Raw genomic sequence first — 21,665 nt, forward strand, 5'->3', positions numbered from 1 at the left:
CCACCGCCACCACCAGCGTGCAGCCTCAGCCCACCCTGCACATGGTTTGTACCACCTGGCTGTGGAGCATTCTGCTGCCTCAGGACGCACCACAGGGCTGAGGCAGTTCCTTCTGGCTGCCTCTGGCTCCGACCCTGTGGTACTAGTGGGGACCTGCATACACAGCCCCAACTCAGCACACTCCACACCTGCTCCAGACTTGCCCACCCAGGTTCAGCGGTGGCGGCGGCACTGGGCAGAAACTTGCTTGGCGTGGGGGAAAAGTAGCCCTTTCCCGTCTCTGCTGCTGGGTAGTTCTTGGCTGTAGGCACCCAGAGCCCATGCCACACCAGGCTACCCTACAGCTCTGCCATGTTTATCACCACCTTTGGGCTTCCCAGCGCAGTAGCACTGACAGTATAGAGCAGCTACAGGGCAGCCCAGGCAGCAGTGATGCAGGGTAACCCAGCACGGCACAGCATGGGCTCTGGGCAGCTGCACCAACAATTGCCCAGCAGTGGCGAGGGGGAGGGGCTGCTTTTTCCCCATGCCAAGCAACAGTTTTTGCCCAGCAGCTATGGCTACTGCTGGGCCTGGATAAGTCCAGAGTTGGGGCACGCTGGGTCTGGGCTGCTCGCACAGGTACCTGCCAGTACCGTGGCCTAGGGCCAGTGGTGGTACAGCCGGAAGGAGCTGCCACTATCTAGAAAGGCAGTCCAGCCATGGAGCCACCCCAGCCCCAGTGCATGCCCAGGGGGCAGCAGGGCATGTTGCAGCCGTCTGTCACCTGGGCCCGGTGGGGCCAAGGAATCCACCAGGGGCTGGACAAAGCCTCTCCATGGGTTGTATTTTGCCCACCCCTGCCTTAGATGGCATACATTAGGCTACTGAGTCAAAACAATCTGTGTCAGTATTTATTCAGTTGAACTATATTTGTTACTGTTGTAAAGGCAAAAAAAAAAAATCTTCAGCGAAAAGCAGAAAATATAACTTTGCTGCATATACGGTTTTAATTTTGCTTGTTTAGAACCAAAAGTGAATCATGTTGACCTTGGAGAAAGCCAACCTATGCTCCCTTTCCCTCAGTCTTCTAGTTTAATAAAACGACACTTGGGGGAGCAAAGAGAAGTAATTATATCATGCTTTTTCTTTGGTATTAGTCAAACTTAGTCTACATCTGTTTTATATTCTTATTTTACTCTGGATGTCACGTACCAGCTGATGGAAGATATTGAGGAAAAAACTTTGGTAATACAACTTGCATTCAGAACTTCATAAACTATTAGGTTGAAAGTTTCATGTCTCCTAAGAAAAATATTGATCTTGCAAATGATGTGCTCTCTTAATCCTGTTGATAGTTAGATGGAGCTGAATAGACGTGGTCTGCCAAGTGCACACTAGTGTGACAACAGTACTTGTTGTTCACTTTGATGGAAAAATGATAAGCTTTTAAAAATATGTATTTTTTATGCCAGTCAGTTGGTAAGGAGTGGACTCTCCTGCAACTTCAAGTATTGGCATGCATTTGAGGTTCAAGTAATTTTGTGTTGTTTTGCAAAAGGAACAGGGAGAGAAATTGTACCCATTTACATGCACCTCAGAAAGTAAAGCATTTCTAGGAAGATTAGGCCCATTTCAGTTTCAGCTTGGTTTCATCCTGTTTCCTCTTTGTTGCCTCTCTAAGAAATGAATGAGGCAGTCATATTTTGACCACTAATGTACAGTCTCCCAGGGACAAGCCTGGATTACTACTTACGACTCTCCAAACAAAAAACCTTGAGAGAAGGCTTCCAGTTAAAATAAATGGGGCTCTGAGGCATGCCTATGGTATGTGAACACAGGGGGACTTCCTGAAAGGAGGCTTCATGGAAGTTATTAAAAAACCCAAGTTAGTATCTGCAAACAATTTTAGCATTTGAGAAAGCAATTTAATCACTGGTGCTGAGAAGGACAACATTTTTCACAAGTATCCAAATCCCATTTTCAAAAGTCCGTTATTTGGGCAGTCTGTGGTATAATGAAATGGACAAATTACAAGTAAAAAAAAAAAAAAAGACAGGGACTTATTACAGAGTAGCTGCTGTGCAGGAACTGTCCATGTGTCCACATTTCCTCTGTGGGAAGTGTACATTACTCCCATTTTACTGAGTGGCAAGCGTTAGTTCTGATTTTACATAATAAGGGGTAAGAATGGGTATATGAATGCTTATGTATAGCAACTGATACATCATAACCATTTTAACATTTTGTTTCATATTGTTCTGTCCTGTATATATTTCTCTGTACCTAAATTACTTTATTTGAAAATTGGAATTGGTATACAATTAATAGTCAAGTATTCAGAGCCCCAGAACTACGGGTACCTGTTTCCTCTGTGATTTCTAAACATGGATAAAAGGCATCCCTGTTGTTGTGGTGGCCACAGATTCCAGACTTCATCTTCTGAGACAGTCATTTTTGTCTCTTTATTATAGTCTGTTTATACTATGTACAGCATGTATATTTTGGTTGGGTATAACAATAGGTGCTCCACTTCACTGTAGATAGATGTTTGACTTGCAATAGGTAGAGCTGGGAATATCTGAGGGAATACATGTGTAATAAGAGAAGTATGTTTTGAGCTAATTACTCTCCTCACCCCAGTTATAAGCCTTATTAAACTCTATTTCATTATGGAAGTTTAACTGTCTGTAGAGCATATCAACCACACCAGAATTCAGAGTTCCTGAGGTAATGCTATACTCTGCTTGTTTTTTAGATTATAAAATTATGCAATGAAGTTGAAGTAAAAAAAGAGGAGATTGGTCTGAGTTTCCAAACATCATGCTGAAGTTGCCAGTGGTCAAAGTGCTTTGGCCTTGTTTCAAAGGTTAACAGCTCTTAGATCAACACATTGTGAAAAAACTGTAAGCTTTTCTGCTTCCCTATGTCCCATGCAGGACTGATGGGCAAATGAGTGATGCTGGCTGAGTTGTGTGACGCTCATCTGTAAGTAGTGCAGGACAGAGCAAATGCAACCAGCAGTGAAATAATAACAAAAGCAAGGCAGCCTGAACATGCATCCAGTCCATCTATTGGGCCTTGCCTAGCAAGGGGATAGGACTGGTTCAGAAGAATTCCCAAGACCAACATACTGAGCAAAAGCCTACTGTCCCATAACCCACCCTAGGGCAAGCCAGCATGGCTGCTGCTTCTCATTCTTCTTCAGATTTGAACCTCTTCTTTAAGGTTGAATTTGAGTGAGGCACTTGCAAGGAAAGCTAAGAGGCAACACACTAAAAAGACCAGTGTACTTTGAGACTGCCCCTGTTCTGCTAAATTGATCACCATTTGTAAGTATTTTCTTTACTGTTTTTCAGACTTGTAACAAAATATTTAAATTCAAGAGTACACCAAGTGGCTGTTTTCATTCCATTTGTGAAACCTATCTTTGACCCTGATTCTATCAAGGAGTTTTTAAATACTTGCAAGCTGATAGCAGCCCCATTAATTTTAATAAAATAAATTTAAGTACAGATGTGAGAGCTTGCACAAGTAGGGTTTTGGGGTCTCTTCCTATTCCTGTGGGCTATAAGCAAGTATTGTTTTTGTTGCAGCATCATCAGGTATGATCAGCGAGATTGACTGGCAGGTACAGAATTCTCCACAGGATCTGGCTCCTGCTATTACCAGGACTTCAGGGCTTGCCCCTGAGGGGGCAACAACCCTAAGCGCCTGGCTCCAACCTGGGGTCCCAGACTCCCTGCGGGGGGAATTCTTGAGGTATGAGTTTCATGCTGCAGAGCAAAAGAACACAGTGGGGTGCCCTATGCAGTGCTTGCAAATGTGTGCCCCAGGAATTCTTCTGCAGAGGAACTATGGGTTTCCTTGGTTTGCAGCATGAAATGTGTGCCCTGGAATTGTCTACCCAGTGTGGCTGAAGAGCACAAGTTGCCCCAGGCTATGGGGATTACATAATAAGCAAACAGACATCCTTGAGGAATAAGGTACAACAAACTGACTAGATATTGTTGCACAAATATTTTCGGCACTTGAAGCACAACAAAAGGCAAAGATATGTTTGATTCCAATTTGTGCCTCCTTAAAAATTTTTATGGCAGCACAAGAGTGACACCTTCATCCTTCTTCTGAAAAAATGTTCAGAGCATGGTCTTGTCATCACGAACACCATCTTCAGGCAGATAGACAAATAAAAGAACACGTGGAGGTACCCTTGCTGTAAGGGCACCTCCACAGCTATGTTATTGTTAGAGCCTATGATCAAATTAATGTCTGTATTATGAAAGCTATGCGAGGAACTGATGACTGCTGGACATATCACGTCTTGTCTGATCATTTATGAACACCTGGCTTGCTCCAAAACACCAAAAACAGCCAAAAGCAATATGAAGGACCAAATATTGTCAAAACTCAAAGGACAGTAAGAATCTCCAACAGTGTCTCCATGAAAAACTGTCTGCCCTGTCCACAAATGAAGGTAGCATTGACGAACTCTGGAAGGGGTTTAAACAGCATTCATATGGCCTCTGCTGAATCCATTGGCTATATCACCCATCAACACCAAGACTGATTTGATGAGAGCAATGACGAGATCCACATCCTTGTTGCCTGGAAGAGAAGGCCTCATTCTGATTGGCAAGATGATGCCTCATCTCAGCAGAAGGAGGAGACATATCAGCTCCTTAAAGCCGAAGCTCAAAGGAGAATCAGGCCAGAAAAGCCATTTGCAGCACAACTTCCCATGGTCCTACTTTCCTGTGATTGCAGGATGGCTTGATGCTCCTGAAAGACAATGAATCTATTCAAGCTAGATGGAAAGAGCACTTCGAGGCACTTCTGAACCAAGTCAGCTGTAGCAGATACCATCATCAAGTCCATCCCCCAAAGGGGGATCCCTGCTGACCGTGCTATTGTAGAGAAAGCCTGGCACGCCATCAAGGAAACAAAGAACAACAAAGCTATTGGAACAGATGACAGACTTGCTGAAATTTACAAGACTAGTGGAGAGAAACTGGTAGTGAGTCCATGAATTCTACAAATTTGGAACAACAAAGAGATCCCTGGGGACTTGAGAAATGCCAAACATCATGACTACCTTCAAGAAAGAATTTAAGTCTGTACATAGGAGCTATCGAGTTATCACAGCAGGGAAAATCCTTGCCTGCATCCTTCTGAACCTGTTGCCAAGGAAGTCCTGCCAGAATCTCCATGTGATTTCAGACCATCCCATGGGGCACCTGAGATAACTTTTACTGCCCAGCAGGTCCAAGAAAAATTTGGGTAACAACATCATGACCTGTATATGACCTTCACTGACTTCACTAAGGCCTTTGATTCCATCAGTCATGAAGCCTTGTGGAAAGTACTGGCCAGATGCAAATGTTCTGAACAGTATATCAAGGTCCTGAGCCTTCTCCACAACCAGATGACTGTGACTGTTCTATGTGGCAGATCCTTTTATCATCTGAACCAGGGTCAAGCAAGGCTGTATCATTGCCTCAACTCTGGTCTGCATTATTTGATAATCTTGGTCCTCATTAAGGACTGCCTTCCTTCTGGAATTGATATAGAATGCCGAGTACATTGGAGGGCTCTTCAACCTGGGACGTTTTGGGTTAAAGACCAAAGTACTCAAAACAAACGTCCTTGATCTTCAGTATACTACGTCCTTGTGCACACTGAGGAAAACCTCCAGATTTGTGCTGGATCTTTTCAAAGTACCCTGGCAAACTTTGGGGGCCCCTCTGTCAACATCAAGAATATATCAAGAATATATCAGCCTGCTCTGGACCATGATTTCGTTCCCCAAATTACCATCAAGGGGAAGACCCTGGAGTGAATTGAGCACTTACCCTTCCTTGGTAGCCACTTCTCAAAAAGTGAACATTTAAGCGATGCAGCACAGGATCTGGTATGCAAGTGCATCCTTTGGGAAATTGTTTCAGCATGTCTTTGCTTCTTTCTGGAGAACACGATAAATAAAGATCCAGGTCTACAATACAGTCCTCCCCACTCTCCTCTCTGGATGTGAAATGTGAATGACCTGCCATCCTCTCAAGAGCCTGGGGAGGTATCGCCAACAATGCCTTCAGAAAATCCTCCACATCTAATGGGAAGATTACTGCACAAACGCCAGCATCTTTGCTGAAGCATTACCAGCATGAAATTGGTCATCCGCAAGCACCAACTTCTTTGGACCGGACATTGTGTGTAGATGCCTGACTTTAGACTCCCAAAACAAGTAATCTGCTCCTACCTTAGTAATGGCCTAATATTTTGTAGTGGCCGGAGGAAATACTACAAGGATGTACTGAAGGCATACCTCAGAAAAACAGATGCTGACATCAAGAACTAGGAGGAGTTAGCTGCCACCTGACTAATGGTGCCACAACCTCAACCAAGCAGCACCCTGTTTTGAAGTAAAACATCTTGCTCTCAAAACTGAGAAGAGAGAATGGAGGAAGAAAAAGTGGGAAAATCCTGGACTTTGGCCTTTTCTCCTTGTGGAAAGACCTGCAACTTTTGCGGAAGCATCTGTAACTCAAGGATTGGACTCTTAAGTCACCTCAAAACCCATGAATGAGCCGTGGTAGAGATCATCCTCAAATTGTGGGATTGCTGATGGCATTGCTGCTTTTCTGCTAGCAACTGACCAGGGAGTGCACACGGCATGACAGGCTTGTCCCTTGAGTGTATTGCAGTTAAGTTAGATGAGCAAAAGTGCACACAGTACTCAAAGAAATACACAGAATGATGCCCTGGAAAAGAGCATTAGCACATTTCATCCAGCATGCTTTACAGGTACTTGAAACATGACAATGAGTATGGACATCTGTAGGATCCAGGGATGAAATACTTGATTTTGGTGAAACTGTAACATCTACTTATAGCCTGTAACCTGGATTTAATAAGGAGCAGAATCAGGTCCCTTTTTCAACTTTCAGAAAAAATTAACTTGATCATTTTACAAAAAATGCTGTTGCTTTTCAGTGCAATGTCTGGTCACCAAAACTCCCACTTTACCCTGTAGGAATGGAACTTTTAGTGTCCTTTTAGTGTCCTTAGTGTCATGTCTAAATTTCAATTTAGGCAAAAGGTGGTTGTTACGTAATATTTCCTTCCTTAGTTTCAGTCTGTGTTTTAGAGCAGATGTTGCTTATTTCACTGCTGCATAGGAGTGGTATGATGTGTATATGGTCAGTGAATTTGGTAAAGCACATCTAAATTTATCTGGAAGAGAGGTGCTTTCTTATGCAAGATTTGTTATTTTTGGCATTGAGATTTTACGTTTTGCATGAGAGCAATATAGTAGTATGAGATCTATTTGTAAAGAGTTCGCATGAATCCTGTTGCTTGCAGTCCAAAGAGAAAATAAATGTGACACCTGTGGGTACTGTAAATGTCATTAGGCACATGCCATGCTATGGTGTGTCAGCCTCCAGTAAGGGATTTTGGAAAATCATGTTCATGCGTTTCCCAGTTGCTTGGCTGCATGAGAGAGAGTTTTACGGTACCATAAAAAATAAACTTTGCAAGGGTGATCTTCTCTATAAAGCTAGTTTTCAGCAGTAAGTTATTTGTTTGTAAGAGGTCATATTAATGGAATCTTCTGTTGTGGTGCAGCTGTAAAATTAATATTGGCTCATTTCCCTAAAATGTGCTGCATCTAAAATAAATGTGCTTAAGTAGACTTTGTGGTGGCAGCAGATGTTGGTTAGAGTTTCCTTGGCATGTTGGAGTGAGTCTGTTGTGTCCTTTGAAATTTAAATTGGGACATTGGATGTTAAATGTTCTGTTAGTCGAGCCCCACTTTTCAGTCACCAAAGAGTACAGTATTTTCCACAGACCCTTGACGCACATTATCTTTGTCATGATTAAATTTGCACCCAATTTTAAGACTCCATAAAATGGTAAACCAACCATAAAAATGTTCCACATAAAACATTTATTTGACTGGTTTGTATAGAGCCTTAAATTGAATGCATGACATGTCCACACACCATGACTGCCAAGAGCAGATGCCCAACAATGAGTTGATTGTTAACACTGGCTTCTAGGGCAGCCGCAGTTCTCCACCTTAACCAATGGGTTCCCACTCTAAGGAATTTAAACTCATGCATCCAAACTTCCCCATATCAGGCAACATCATCCTCAATTAATTTCTTGGCACAAGGGGATCTGAAGGACTTCCCCCACTAGTAACTTTAAATTGCACACCTGTGGCTTAAAGTCCCTGGCAGGGAAAGCCATTCAGCTATCCCTGCCAGAAGCCTCTGATTTTAATCCTTCCCTCCTCTCCCACCTCCTGCACCCAGCAGCCGTACCAGAGCTGCTGCTCATGGGATTTAAACTTCCCATGGCTGAAGCTGACAATTAGCTGATCTCAGGCTCTCCCTGCACTGACAAGTACAAAGGGCACAGTTGTGACCTGATCCTTGATCCCAAGATCACACCCATGGTGGCCTTAATGAACGTGTGCCAGGATCCTGAGCAACACACATTTACTGTCATTTTAATGTATGGTACTGTTAATTTTCCTGCAGCCATGTTAATTTAGGCTGCCTCATTAGAGTTCACAAATGAAGTAAAATCCATATAAGTGTTTGAATAAGAATTTCCAAGGTTATATAGTAAGCCTGTGTAACCTTGCAAATGGTATTTGGCGATTCAGTGTGTGCATTCTTGACTTGCTAACAGTGTTGAGCCAAATTGTGACATTTTTGTTAAATGACACAAACCAAAGAACTTTTGTATTTACCAGTCACTAGGACAAATTCAGGGGTGATTTTATAATTTGCCCACTAGTAAAGAGGTCAAAAGAATTCTTAGCACAGCAGCTTTCAAATGGTGTCCTGCTCATCAGGAGTTCTGCAGAGAGATTGGGGGGCTATGAAGGAGTAGGGCAGGAGACAGTGTGCCGCCATTACTGGGCCAGGTTGCTTGGCTCTGCTTTAGTTCACATGACATGTGGAGCCAGGGGTAGGGGTTCTGTGGCTGAATAAATTTATATGAAAGAGTTCTGTAACTAGTCAGTTTGAAAACCCCTGTTTTAGTGTATATGTTGTGAAATGCTAAGAGAAGAGGGCACCAGGAAAGCAATTTAAAAAATGGCATAAGAAGGTATCATCCATGAATTATACTTTCTGTCTCCAGGTTGGATAGGATCCACTAACTTTTTTTTACATTTACTTAGAGCTGAGTAACTTTGAAGAGCTTGTTAGACCCCAACTCCATGCAATGCCCAACAACTAGGGAAGCAGCGATGCAGTTGCTCAGAAAGCAGGTACCAGCACGTATTGCTCACAACAGTTTTATTCAAAATGGAAACAACTTCAGGCCAGCTCCAACAATAATGTTTGGAGAGCTGCCCCAAACATTAGTTCCTTCTACTTTTATACACCTTGGTTCAGGTTCATTTGCATTTACTCCACCTTTGTACCCTCCTTTGTTCCACCCTTATTCCTTCCCATCTCAAGCTCCGCCTCTGTTTACTGTTTATTTCATTAGCATGGAATTGCCTATGTATTTCACTTATTTACATGTCTTTTTGTTATGAGTGCATGTCTAAGACCTTGACTCCACTTCTTTGGTCACTGGGCGGACTTCGACCAAAGCCTGGAAGCTTCTGGAGGCCTTTTAACCAATCACCATTCACCTTTTTACATGTGTTTATCTCGGATTCTGGAGCCCAGAGCTGACTCTCCAAGCCTGCTGCCAGCTTGGGGCTGTTCTACCCTGGTTCAAACTGCTGCTGTCCTAGGTGCACATGTATAGATGCAGTGCCCGGGAGCAGCTGACTCCATCTCAAACTGCTCTGGGGTTTATTGCACAACCGGGAGTAACGAGGAATAATGGCCATAAGTTCACTGAGGGTAGATTCAGGCTAGATATCAGGAGGCAGGCGCTACTTCACAGTCAGGGCGGCTAGGATCTGGAACCAGCTTCCAAGAGAAGTGGTGCTGGCTCCTACCCTGGGGGTATTCAAAAGGAGGCTAGATAATCACCTTGCCAGGGTTGTTTGACCCCAGTACTCTTTCCTACCCATGGCAGGGGGTCAGAGTTGATGATCTGCTCAGATCCCTTCTGACCCTGCCAACGATGAAGCTATGAAAGGGGTGTAGGTTGTAGCCATGTTGGTCTAAGGACAAAGGCAGACACCTTTTTAAAGCTTCTAATTAAAACATACAGGAAAAGACTTTATATTTCTGTGGAAATTTCTATTTCTATTTTCTTTTCTATTTCATTTTCAAAATAAAGTAGATGCTGTTTGTAAACTACATAAAGCTGAATAAAGCGCACACATTTGGGTTTTGTGTAAAGATATTTAAAGACTTTCCAAATCTTTTAACTCTCGTAATTCAATGTGTAATACAGTCTGATATTTGGATGATTTGGTGTGTATTGAAGTAGTCTGAGCACCTCTGAATGGCAAAGACTAAATTGAGACTGTAAGCTATGAAGTCATTTGGTATTGCAGGGCCAAAGAGAGGCTGGCTGGCGAGGACTCACATCAGCAGTGATTGGCCTCAGCAGGTGATAGATTATGAAATTTCTCTGCAGGTCTGCTAGATGAAAAGCGTTTTCCAGAGTTCACATGGAACTCTAAATCTATGTAGTGGAAAACTTTTTATTGGATTCTTTCTGCAGTTTATGGATGGTATATTTTTTTTTTTATGAAGTGTGATGTACAAAAGGAAAAGAAATCTAGGTTTTATCACTGTAAAGTCAAATTGGTAGAAAAGTAGTTTGCTTTGTAAATGTTGTACTGAGACTAATCTGAAGGGTTCAGAGATTGTTGTGTTTTGGAAGTTAGATTCATAGCTAATCCGACTTGTCATTTCAGTTCCTTATGTTTTCTTCCATACCTGTACAGAGGGAGTCAGTAGGCATAAGATGGAAACTTGCCATCTCACTTTTTGAAGTTATTAGTCCTACTGTTACAGTAAATATTTATGATAATTTATTTTTACATATTAGCTAATGAAACCATTACGCTTCCATCAGCATCTTTATGTAGTGGCTCTCTTCTTTTTCTGTTTAAGTGCTTTTATTGCACACAATGAGCAGATGCCTATTACAGAAGGCCAGAATTTTCAAAAATAACCAATACCTGAATTGACATATCTGATTTCCAGAAAATGCCAGATCTCCAGTCTCCGAAAATTAGCTCCTTTTGGTCCTCAAATTAGACATGAAAACTACATGGACAATATTAGCTAGTTGGATGCATTAAAAGCGTTTTTGAAAGTGTCTGAACTTGTGAGACCAGTCTTTATTCTTTATGAACCATGTCCTTAACAATTTTGGACAAAGCTCTCTGCAACTATTCTTGCAGCTCTACAATCTTTTTCTGCCTTGGTAGAACAGAGAGTGAATTCTTCAAGCCCGAGTGAGTTTCTAATGGTGAAAAAGTTCTGGTTCATTTATTTTAAAACAAAGCAAAAACATGTTTCCCATATACATGTATTTTGGCTAGTGGAACTGTTAACTGTTTTCATTCTTTCACTGTCTTGTTATTGTGTATACTTTTTTGCCTTTTTCAGCTTGATTTCCACTTGTATGTGTTCTATGGACACTGGATTTAATTTATCACAAAAACTGCATTGCAAAAAGAATCAGTCTATTTCATCTTTATTTTTATATGTCATTATAGGTTAGATCTGTGCAGGAACTGCGTGATGAATTGTGGCTCTTTTTCTGATAGCTTATGACAAATATTGTGCTATACAAATGGCAATTCATCTGTATTTAATAATTCTAAAACATACTTGGAAAAAGTCCTTTTATGTATTTTTTTTAATAACTGTTTTTCATTGCCCATTTTATACTGCTGTTAAATATTTTAATAGTTCTAGTTCTAAGTATCCTGAAAATTGTCAGTCTTGACTCACTTCCAGAGTTAACTGTTTCTGATTTCCTTGTTCTAATGTTTTACATCTCTGAAATGTTGTGTAATTGTGCATGTGTATGTGTGAGAGACTTTTTAAAGCCTCTATTATAAAAATATTAAAAATAGAAAAGTAAAAGTGCAGAAGTGTTTGTGGCTCCACTCCCAGAAGCTGCACATGAAACATTTGTCAGTAATAAAATAAGCATATTACCAGAGATTTGAAACTCCTCTCATTTGAAACTCCCAACATAATTCATGGGGTTATACATTTAGGACTAGCGACTGTCTTCCACAGCAGAATGTTAAGGGGCACTGTTGAAGGCAATGCTTGCAAACTGGTTTCTGTAGCTTTTCAAGGTTGCCATCCTCAGTAGGAAATTTGCCAGGTGGCTTATGCTCCCTTCACCCACTTGATGAGGAATAGAGAAAATGTACAATCTTGAAGTCCAAGTCCAACATGCTAAATAGGTTCATTAGGGAAGCAAAGAGTAGCTGCAGCTGAGGGGCAGCTTGGGGGAAGGGGGGATGTGGTGGGGAAAAAGAGACTTAAAAAAAATCCTTTATTATAATAATAATTTTTAAAAAAAAGGTGAAAGTACAACACTGTGTGTGGCCCTGCTCCTAGGGCCAAGCATGCATTGCTTGGCAGAAAAACAATACTTGTCACCAGAGATTGAAACACCCTCCCTCCAGTGTCTTCCATGATATATGATAATTATCCCTGGTCAATAGGTGGGATGTATACAGAGTTTAATTAATCATCGACTATTTCTTATTAGTGCTCAGCTGCCTTGGCTTCCCACTTAATAATATGCAGCTCACGTTCCTCCTATTCACAATCGCATATTGTCTCTGTATTTCTATGACATATAAATGTACTTATAAGGAAAATATTTAATGTGTTTGCCCTTCTATCCAGGCAGGTGCAGATTTTAGGGCTTTGCCCAATGATTTCCCACTGGATAAATTCTGTACAGTTAGCAACAGCTCCCTGATAAAGAAACTAAATCCCAGAACTGACAACAGTGCCATTTCCTTTTTGAAGATTGAATCTTGTTTATGTACTAAGAAAACTGTCTCTATCAATATGCCAGAAGAATGCATGTAGTTGGTTGTGGTAGTTATTTTGGCTTTTGGGGTGGGGGATCTTTGGCTGTTTCTTTGTTTGTTTATTTGTTGTAATATGTTAACATCTGGAAGTAAAGCAATTTGTACCATGTCTGTTCAGGAAACTACAGGCAAGTATAAAATGATCCAGATATTGCAAGCCACTGATGTAAATTAATTTGTAAATCCTTCAATGTGCTTGTTTAATTTTAGTTCAGTTTGAGAGGATGAAGGCGATTTGTAATTTAGTGGCATCAAATGGAAAGGTAAAATTATTGTTCTGTAGGGGGGTTAATAAAACCTAGTCTAACACAGACTCTGCTTAGCTCTTATATCCAAATAGGCTGAAGGGGGATTAAGCTGAATTTTCATAGTGGGTTTGATCAGAGGCAAGCTTTTAAAGAAGTCTCTCTTATCCTGTCTAGAATACGTACTGTGGTTACTAGAAACAAACTTATTATTTTTTAAAGGAGGTGGTGAGGTGGGGGAGAGAGAATTCCTTTACTTCTGATATCTATCAGGTTGAATTTTGGACTGTGATAGTAGGCAGTGGGATGGGAAAGTTCCTCTATTGATGAAATACTCCATACTCATATTCAAGCCCTGGACATTCCTGCACAATTGTAATAAAATTATATTGGTAAAAAAGATGGTTTATATTTTAAAACTAGACTAGAAAGTCTGTTTCATACAACTTTTCATCTGCTTCTGAGAAAAGACAGAGAATTGGACCTTAAGAGATGAAAAGCTTCAATTCAAAAGGAAGTGATCCACCTCTCTTGTACTTATATTCCCACTTCTTTAATGGTAGATGAGCAGGTCTTTTAGCTTCTGAAACAGAAGTTGGATTCTGTTTTTAAGAATGAGCACATTTTAAACTCTCATCAATTTTCTTTGTAACATAGGTATCTAGAGATGAAGTAAAGGCCATGACAAATGTAATTACAAGGTCTTTTATTATTAAATCTTTGACCAGACAGACTGTAATTATACAATAACATACCACAGAGGGACAGAATAATCCATGTAAGAGATATGTGCATGTATACTCTATACTGAGTACACAGATAAGCACAAAATTGTGCCAATAATCTGTGTTGCTGTATTCAAAGAGCACTAAAGTAACCCAAAGAAAATTCTTATTAACTTATTGCTTTTATGTTGTTGCAGTTAAGTGATGGTGGCAAGGCAGCTCGAGCAAATGTGGGAATAGGCGACGTGGTTCTCACCATTGATGGCATAAGTGCAGATGGGATGACTCATCTGGAAGCACAAAACAAGATTAAGGCCTGCACAGGAAATTTGACTATGACTCTGCAAAGGTAAAAGTTATTTTCTTTTTTAAAAAATCGACAAAATTAATAATTTTTAATCTCAATTATTTTCTGGCTGATAACCTGTAAATGTGGTTACCTATGTGCAGTTAATGGCCATAACTGCAAGGTAATTTCTTGGTAGCCTGAAATGCATCTCTGTGTACTGTACCCCAGACAACTCTACTATGAACAGAGAAAGGCTTTTTCCAACCCACTGTTAGTCCATCCTGTGTAGGATAGACTTTTAACTCTGGTTTCCCCTTTTCGAGATCTGTTTTCTTAATACTAAAGAGTAATGCAGAGGAGATTTAAACTGAACTTTTTGCCTTCCCCCATCCCAGGCTTGGATGCTTCTGGGGTTCCACCCTTCAGACTACTCAGCTCATACTCTATGGCTTCTTTTTCAAAAACTTTTCCACCTCTTTGTCTAAATAAAACAAGTTGCTTGTTTCAATGATTCAGTGATCATGAAGTCCCCAGCTTGCCCCTTCCCTTTGGCTGCTGACAGTGGGAAGAGTAACAATTAAAGAGCTATATTAAGAAAGCATTGATGTTTACTAGCTTCATAATCATCATGTCTGCTAGACTTCTTGTGAATAGAGTTGATAGAATATCCAAATAGAATTAGATAAGATATCCTAAATATGAGTGGATTCATGATTGCTAACACAAACAGAATTTTAAGAGAAGACTGTCTCAGCTTGTCCAGTGTCTGTTAACAGGATATACTGCTTCAGGCAAACACTGCCAGCCTGTTATGGGTGGCTTACAACAGCTGTGTTCATTACAGTAACAGATATGTAAGTAAAGCTTTCTTCAGTGAAGAACTACACTAAGAAGGCTGTTAACCCCATGCACTAGTACAACGTGTCACCCTTTTTTACATTTTTCTCTTTTAAGTGAGTATTTAAGGTAGGTTGTAAAGAAATGACAGGAGATAAAATGTTGATATGGGATTTGAGCTATGTTTGATTCAGAAGTTGATATTTAGGGCAGATGGTAAGAACTGGTTAAAGTCAATGCCACCAGAGGCTATAAAACTATATATTTATTTGTCCTAGCTAATACATACCATTTTGAGCAGTGGCTCCCAACCTTTTTTTTTGCTGTGACCCTAAATCCAGGTTGTGACCCACGCCCCCATGACTCACTCATGCCCAGCTGTGCCAGCAGAGCACAGACCAAGCCAGGATTGCAGGGGATGGGGGCGGGCAGCAGCAGTCATGTGGGAAGGGCAGTCCCACAGCCCTGATTTGGGTTGCAACCCAAGGTTGGGAGCCACTGATTTTGAGTATTTGGATTATAGATTTATTTTAAATTGAAGGAGAAAACATTTTGTTTCCCTGGAAAGCAAGCTTGGGACCATAACAGAATATGCACCACTTTCCAAGAATTACGCAGAATTATCAAAACGATTATCCTTTTTCTATTGGAAGGACAGACTGTAAAAACAGAAGGAACTCTTTTACAGGGATTATACATTTTCCAGCAGTCCAAACTGTCATTTCTCTTTGTTCTCTCTGTTCTCCTTGAGCTTTAGGTAAATTCTGTTACCCAGATGATCCCATTAATTTACTGTATCAGGAAGATGGCAGGAGATAGCCTTCTTCTGGTTTTCACTGGCCCTCAGGTGCCTAAGACAAGGAGAACCTTCTGGCTTTGTTCCTGGATGGAAGGGCAGGCTGGAAATCAAATGGAAATCACAGTCCTCATCTTCAGTGTATATGCATCTTATTTGAGGAAACCCTCAAACCAGATGTTAAAAGCACGTGTGGGGAAATAAGGTCATTATGTGTAGTTTGTGGACTGACTGGTTAAACAGCAGCTCTGCAGAAAAGGACCTGGGGGTTACCGTGGACAATAAGCTGAATATGAACCAACAGGGTGCCCTTGTTGCAAAGAAGCCTAACAGCATACTGGGCTGCATTAACAGGAGCCCTGCCAGCAGATTGAGGGAAGCAAGTTTTCCATGGTATTCATCAGTGGTGAGGCCACATCTGGAGTACCATTTTGGGCCCTTTACTACAGAAAGGATGTAGACAAGTTGGAGAGAGTCCAGTGGAGGGCACTGAAAATGGTTAGGGGACTGTGGCACATGATTTTCAAGGAGAGGCTGAAGGAACTGGGCTTTATTTAGTCAGGAAAGAGAAGATTGAGGGAGGATTTAATAGCAGCCTTCAATTATCTGAAGGGTGGCTCCAAAGAGGATGAAGGTAGACTGTTCTCAGTGGTGGCAGATGACAACAAAGAGCAATGGTCTCAAGTTGCAGCATGGAAAGTTTAGGTTAGATGCAAGGAAAAACTGTCTCACTCAGAGGATAGTAAAACAGTGGAAGAGGTTACCCAGAGAGGTGGTGGAGTCTCCATTCCTTGAAGTTTTTAAGACCTGGCTAAACCTTGGCTGGGATGATGTTGGGGATGGTCCTGCTTTGAGCAGGGGGTTGGACTAGATGACATCCTGAGGTCCCTTCCATGCTAATTTTCTATGGTTTTTATGATTACATGTCCGCCAGTCACAAGAAGCCCAGATTTCCACCTGCCATTTTTCCCTTCAATTTTAGTTATATCACTTATAGCATCTTTATCACCCAAGAACAGTCAGGAAGCCCAATGACTCATTTTTTGAAGTCCTCTTGACTGAATTTCCTACAGGCAGTTCTGGAGAGAAATGGTTTAATTGTCCTCTGCTTCGTCACAAATTGCTGGCAAGACTAAAGGAAAGATGGTGGGATTGATAGTCAGGTCTCATTCAGACAACAGGCCTGTCTGGGCTTGCTGCTTTCTAGATATGAGTATGCTTACTTAAAAGATTTGGGATTATTCTTTCAAGTGAGCTAATATTAAATGAGTAAGTCCTTTTAGCCCAATACAGGATCTGACTCATTGGAGTCTGCTACATGACAACTGAAGGATGTGTCATTTATCTCAGGATTAGCCTGCTGCAGATCAAAGAAACAATCCTCTCATTCCAGTCCCAGCATCTTTTCACTATGTGAGGGGGACTGATATCCTGCCTTGAGGTCATGCCAGTTCATAGTTCCATGTTTTCCAGCTTTTTCCAATCCTTTCCCAATCCCATAAGAAAGAAGTATTAGGCAACTCTCTCCTAGATCCCTTAGCTATGAATACATCAGAGCTTTGGTTGTTCAGTAACAGAATTGTTTTGATTTTTTTTTTTTTTTTTTTTTTTAAAGCAAAGGGGGAAGGGTGGAGAGCCATCTCTGTGTGTATGTTTTAAAGATTGGTTTGATTCATAATAACTACAGATACTAGCTGCTTGTAGGAGGCATTCCTCTCAGGAGAAATTAAGGCAGTCAGATGAGCTTTATAAAAAGACTTCTATTTTTTAAGGGATTATTTTCCCCAAAAGACTGAAGTAATGGGGGAGATGCTAAGGTATGATGTTAGCTCAGGATAAAGAATGTTTTAAAACAATGTGATATTTAAAATATGTAGGAAAATCTGAGATTTATTATAAGCAACTTTCTTCTGTGTTGTTTTTCTATTTGTTTTTATTTTTGCTCTTTGTTATGTATTAATACAATGCCAAAATGTTTGACTTTCAAATACACTGCTAGACTACCCATTCATACAGCTGAATAAGAGAGGATGTGGCTTGCACAGAAGAGGGAATTTCACAGATAGCGGTTCCCTGTTTTGTTTTTTTTTTAATATCTGTCAAGGTATCCTTGTATTGTACAGAAAAGGATGCATGGTGGTGGAGAGACCATAATAAACCGGGAAAGGGTAGAACTTAAGGAATTAGAAGATACTGGGGGGGTGGTTAATATGGTACTGAAAACATAGTGCTTCTGCTTTTTTTTTTTTTTCTTAATTACAAAGGTACTTTGAGTTGTGGTATAGTTGACATATATTGGTGTAGTTTTATGATGCAGTTAAAGATGAGGAGAGAGGCCATCATTTCTTATTCAGTTAGATAGCTGAGTTATAATCAGGATAATATATGTGAAATTATTAATGCAGTTTAATTTGTTAGTTGTATTTGGTAGCACTCATGATGCACTACACAAAGCCTTTGCCCATAGAAAGACCACTGATGTCCCTAAAGAACATGATTTGTTTGATCTCAGTGCAAGATTCTGACATGTTATCAAGGTTTATGAGATCTGTGAGACTGACAGTGATATTGGACCTAATAGGATGTGTGCACTGCATACAGTCCAAAATGAAAAAGCTTATTGACATGCTGTTAAGTCTTCAAATAAAATGAATCTACATTAGATAAATGAAAGCTGCCTGACTATGAAAACTGACTGCATATGAAGTTTTTTCAACTTCAAAAAAAAATTAGAAGGCGATATATTCGAGGGGGGACTTTTTCCCTAAATTAAACAGTGCAGTATAGTGTTTAAATATGTAATTGTTAATTGTCTTTGGAAGGAAAGACTTACAACGACCACATTTTTAAAAGGGGCACCTTGCTTGGAGACTTCTTAAGAACATCTGTATATATTAGTATTTTCCAGATGTGCACCATAGTGAGTCTAACATCTACATATATTTAAAAGTTTTCTCAGGTATCTACTATTAGTTCTTCAAAGGAGTTTCATCATTTTCCAAGGACAGCATTAGTTCAAAGTTCTTCTTTAAAGTTTATAATGTCCTTTAGTTGTCTTTTGCTGATTTTTTTCCTCATATTTACCTTTTTATTTTTGTGCACAGACTTAACTGGCTTTTGTGCAACTTTCAGTGCAGTTGCTTATCTTCTTATTTTAGGAAATTAATTTCATCATTATGAAAATGTCCTTCGTGGTATGTGTCATTCTTCCCCAAAATCTTACTCTTTTACATCCAATATTTTATTTTTCACTTAAAAGTATTTTTCTTGGTTCCATGAGGACAGATGGAAACCAGATGCTGCCCTTTTTTAGGCACCTGTTCACCTTTTGTAATTTAGCATACACTTCAATAAATAGTATTGTAGGTTACTGAAGTGTATAGCTAGGGAGAACCTGTTTTAAATGTTTTGGGGAATATTTCTCCAGGATCTTGTCTCCATGGGCTTTCAGTTCTTAAAAGCCAGAAAGATAAAAATCTTGAATATTTATTGTTACGTGAGGTCATACCCATCAAGCATCTGAAAAAAATCTATTAATACAAACATGCAAGCATTGGAAAAGAAACTTTACAATACTCCATGGTCTAGTAAGCTATTATTTACTGATACTGCTGACCAGAGAAGTCTATACAATTGTGATATCATGCTGAAGTTATTTTAGAAAACTAACCTGTCTACTATTTACCAGTTGTATTCATTCCCCCCCCCCCCCACACACACACACATGTACACACCTACCTATCTCTCACCCATTGACTACCTCAGTTTACATTTTCACTGACTGGCTTTCTTGCAAACATACAGGCTTCTGGCTTCCTTACTATTCCATCCAGGAAGAGCACAGACGAGCTGCAGGCACTTTGTCAGCCTGACAAAGGGGATTTGTACCCAAAAGCTTGCAAAGTATTTTTCTAACTATTTGAGTTAGTCTAATAAAAGATATGGGATTTACTCAAAGAACCTTGTCTGCCTATGTTCTTAAACCAACATGGCTACAACCTATACCTTGAGTTAGAATTTAACTCTTCTCCTTGAATTTCGTTGTAAAAAAACTAATTATTTTCAGTGAGACCAGAGGTTGGCCAGATCTGAGTGCTTAGCTGCCATCTGAAATAGTTGTATTTTTCCATTGTAGGCCATGATGTTGTGGGAAGGGAACTAATTCTGTTCATGTTAAAATGCCAAAGTACTGGTCCACCAAGCCCCTGTTCTTATAAACACTTACATCTGGGAATGGTCCGCATGTTTCCCTTTAAAAATATGCAAAGTTTTAAAGTGATCTAAGTAAATTGCTATTTTTGAATGGGTGCATTCAACCAGCAAAATCAGTTAAGTATTGCAGCAGTAGAATGTAGGGGAGGAGCTCAGCTCCCATACTACAAACGGATGAGTCTTTAGAAATGTCAAAGATCTGATTTAAGAAGTTCTGGGTACTTGTATCTCCCATTGATCAGGCCACAGGCATTGATCTTTCACTTTTGTGTGCAGAACTCTATAGATAAACATCCCCTTCATTCTAGCTAGGGTATTGGAAGTGACTGAAACAACAGATGAGTAAAAAAAATAAAAATAAAAATAAAAATAGCAAGGCTATACAAAAGCAATCTATTCCAGGTTTTTTTCCCCATGTCAGTCCCTTCTGAAGACTGCATTCTTGTGCAAGACTCACAAAAAACTAGCCAAATAAGTTTGTGTGTACCTGCATAAAATAAGGGAATAAAAAGTCTTTGTTGTGTAATGTGCTTTATTGATCACAGCATAATATTGATATTTGACTTTTTTCTTCACTTTACCGCTCTCATTTGCCTTGTTAACTCCATTCTTCATTGTATCAAGGGTGAAACATAGTTTGTGTGCACATCAGGGCAGCAGTTATATCTATTGCATTTAGTGCAATGTCCCTAACTTGCTCTTGGATTAAAGTAATATTTAGTATTATAACAACTTGAGACCTCAAACTAATTGGGTGTCTTTGAGAATCACGGTGATGGAACCCATGGAGCCTAAGTCCAGGTTCATGCTGGGAGATGGGACAGACAACAGTTGAGTCACAAGTGTTCAAAAATAATGAATCAGACATCAAAAAGTCATAGGAGTAATTAATAAATACACACTGGCTGGCAGGTTTCTTTTTATTATTGTTTCTTTGGGTTTGTGTGCCTTTATTATATAATTACTTATGTTTCCACAATAACAAAGTTCCTAGCCTTCATAAATGAAATGTGCATTTGTGAAACCTTGTGATCCAGGAAGACGTGGTTTTAAGAAAACATACCGGTGTTAAATAATTCATGATAAAATTGACAGCAGTGTGGCCCTTTCTGACTGGACTCCTCTTTGATAGCATCAGGTGTCCATGACAAAAGAGAACACTTGCCTATTCCTGCTAATCCTAGGAGAAGGGCCTATTGTTAAAGCCCCTTTGGCTCAAGCAGTCAGTATTAAAATCAGTTGGCTCCCTCTGCCAGGTATCATAATTTGAACCATGATTTTTAAGGCCATTCATCCAATAATTCATTTGAGGAAGGCCCTTCTGCAGTAAGATTTTGTCACTACTCTATTTTTTTTAATTGTGCTGAGAGCCCTAGTTCACTAAGCAAATGCACAATACGAGATTGACCGAGTCAAAAGAGGTAACCATTTTAATGGTATCATTGTTAATGATTCCAACAAAGTGTAGGAGAGAGGAAGTAGTAGTATTATGTTTGCATTTACTGTACACATACTGGGTGCATCTACACAAGATGCTTTATTGCACATTAGATTAATCGAGAGGCTTTTTTGGTCGGGGTAT

The 21,665-nt window shown here is 40.2% G+C and overlaps 1 protein-coding gene across 14 annotated transcripts in view; it reads left to right on the forward strand.

The window, feature by feature from the left end:
• The window catches only part of PDLIM5 (PDZ and LIM domain 5), a 190,460-nt gene that overhangs the window by 41,029 nt on the left and 127,766 nt on the right, over nt 1-21,665 (forward strand). For all 14 annotated transcript variants that reach the window (XM_090037097.1, XM_090037084.1, XM_090037089.1 and 11 more), the window contains exon 3: nt 14,147-14,298. In XM_090037097.1, coding sequence (XP_089893223.1) covers nt 14,147-14,298 — 152 coding nt within the window. The remainder of the gene's footprint in view (nt 1-14,146; nt 14,299-21,665) is intronic.

Source organism: Crocodylus siamensis, chromosome 2, assembly GCF_052110815.1.
Source record: "Crocodylus siamensis isolate JL-2025a chromosome 2, ASM5211081v1, whole genome shotgun sequence".
NCBI classification, from domain to species: domain Eukaryota; kingdom Metazoa; phylum Chordata; order Crocodylia; family Crocodylidae; genus Crocodylus; species Crocodylus siamensis.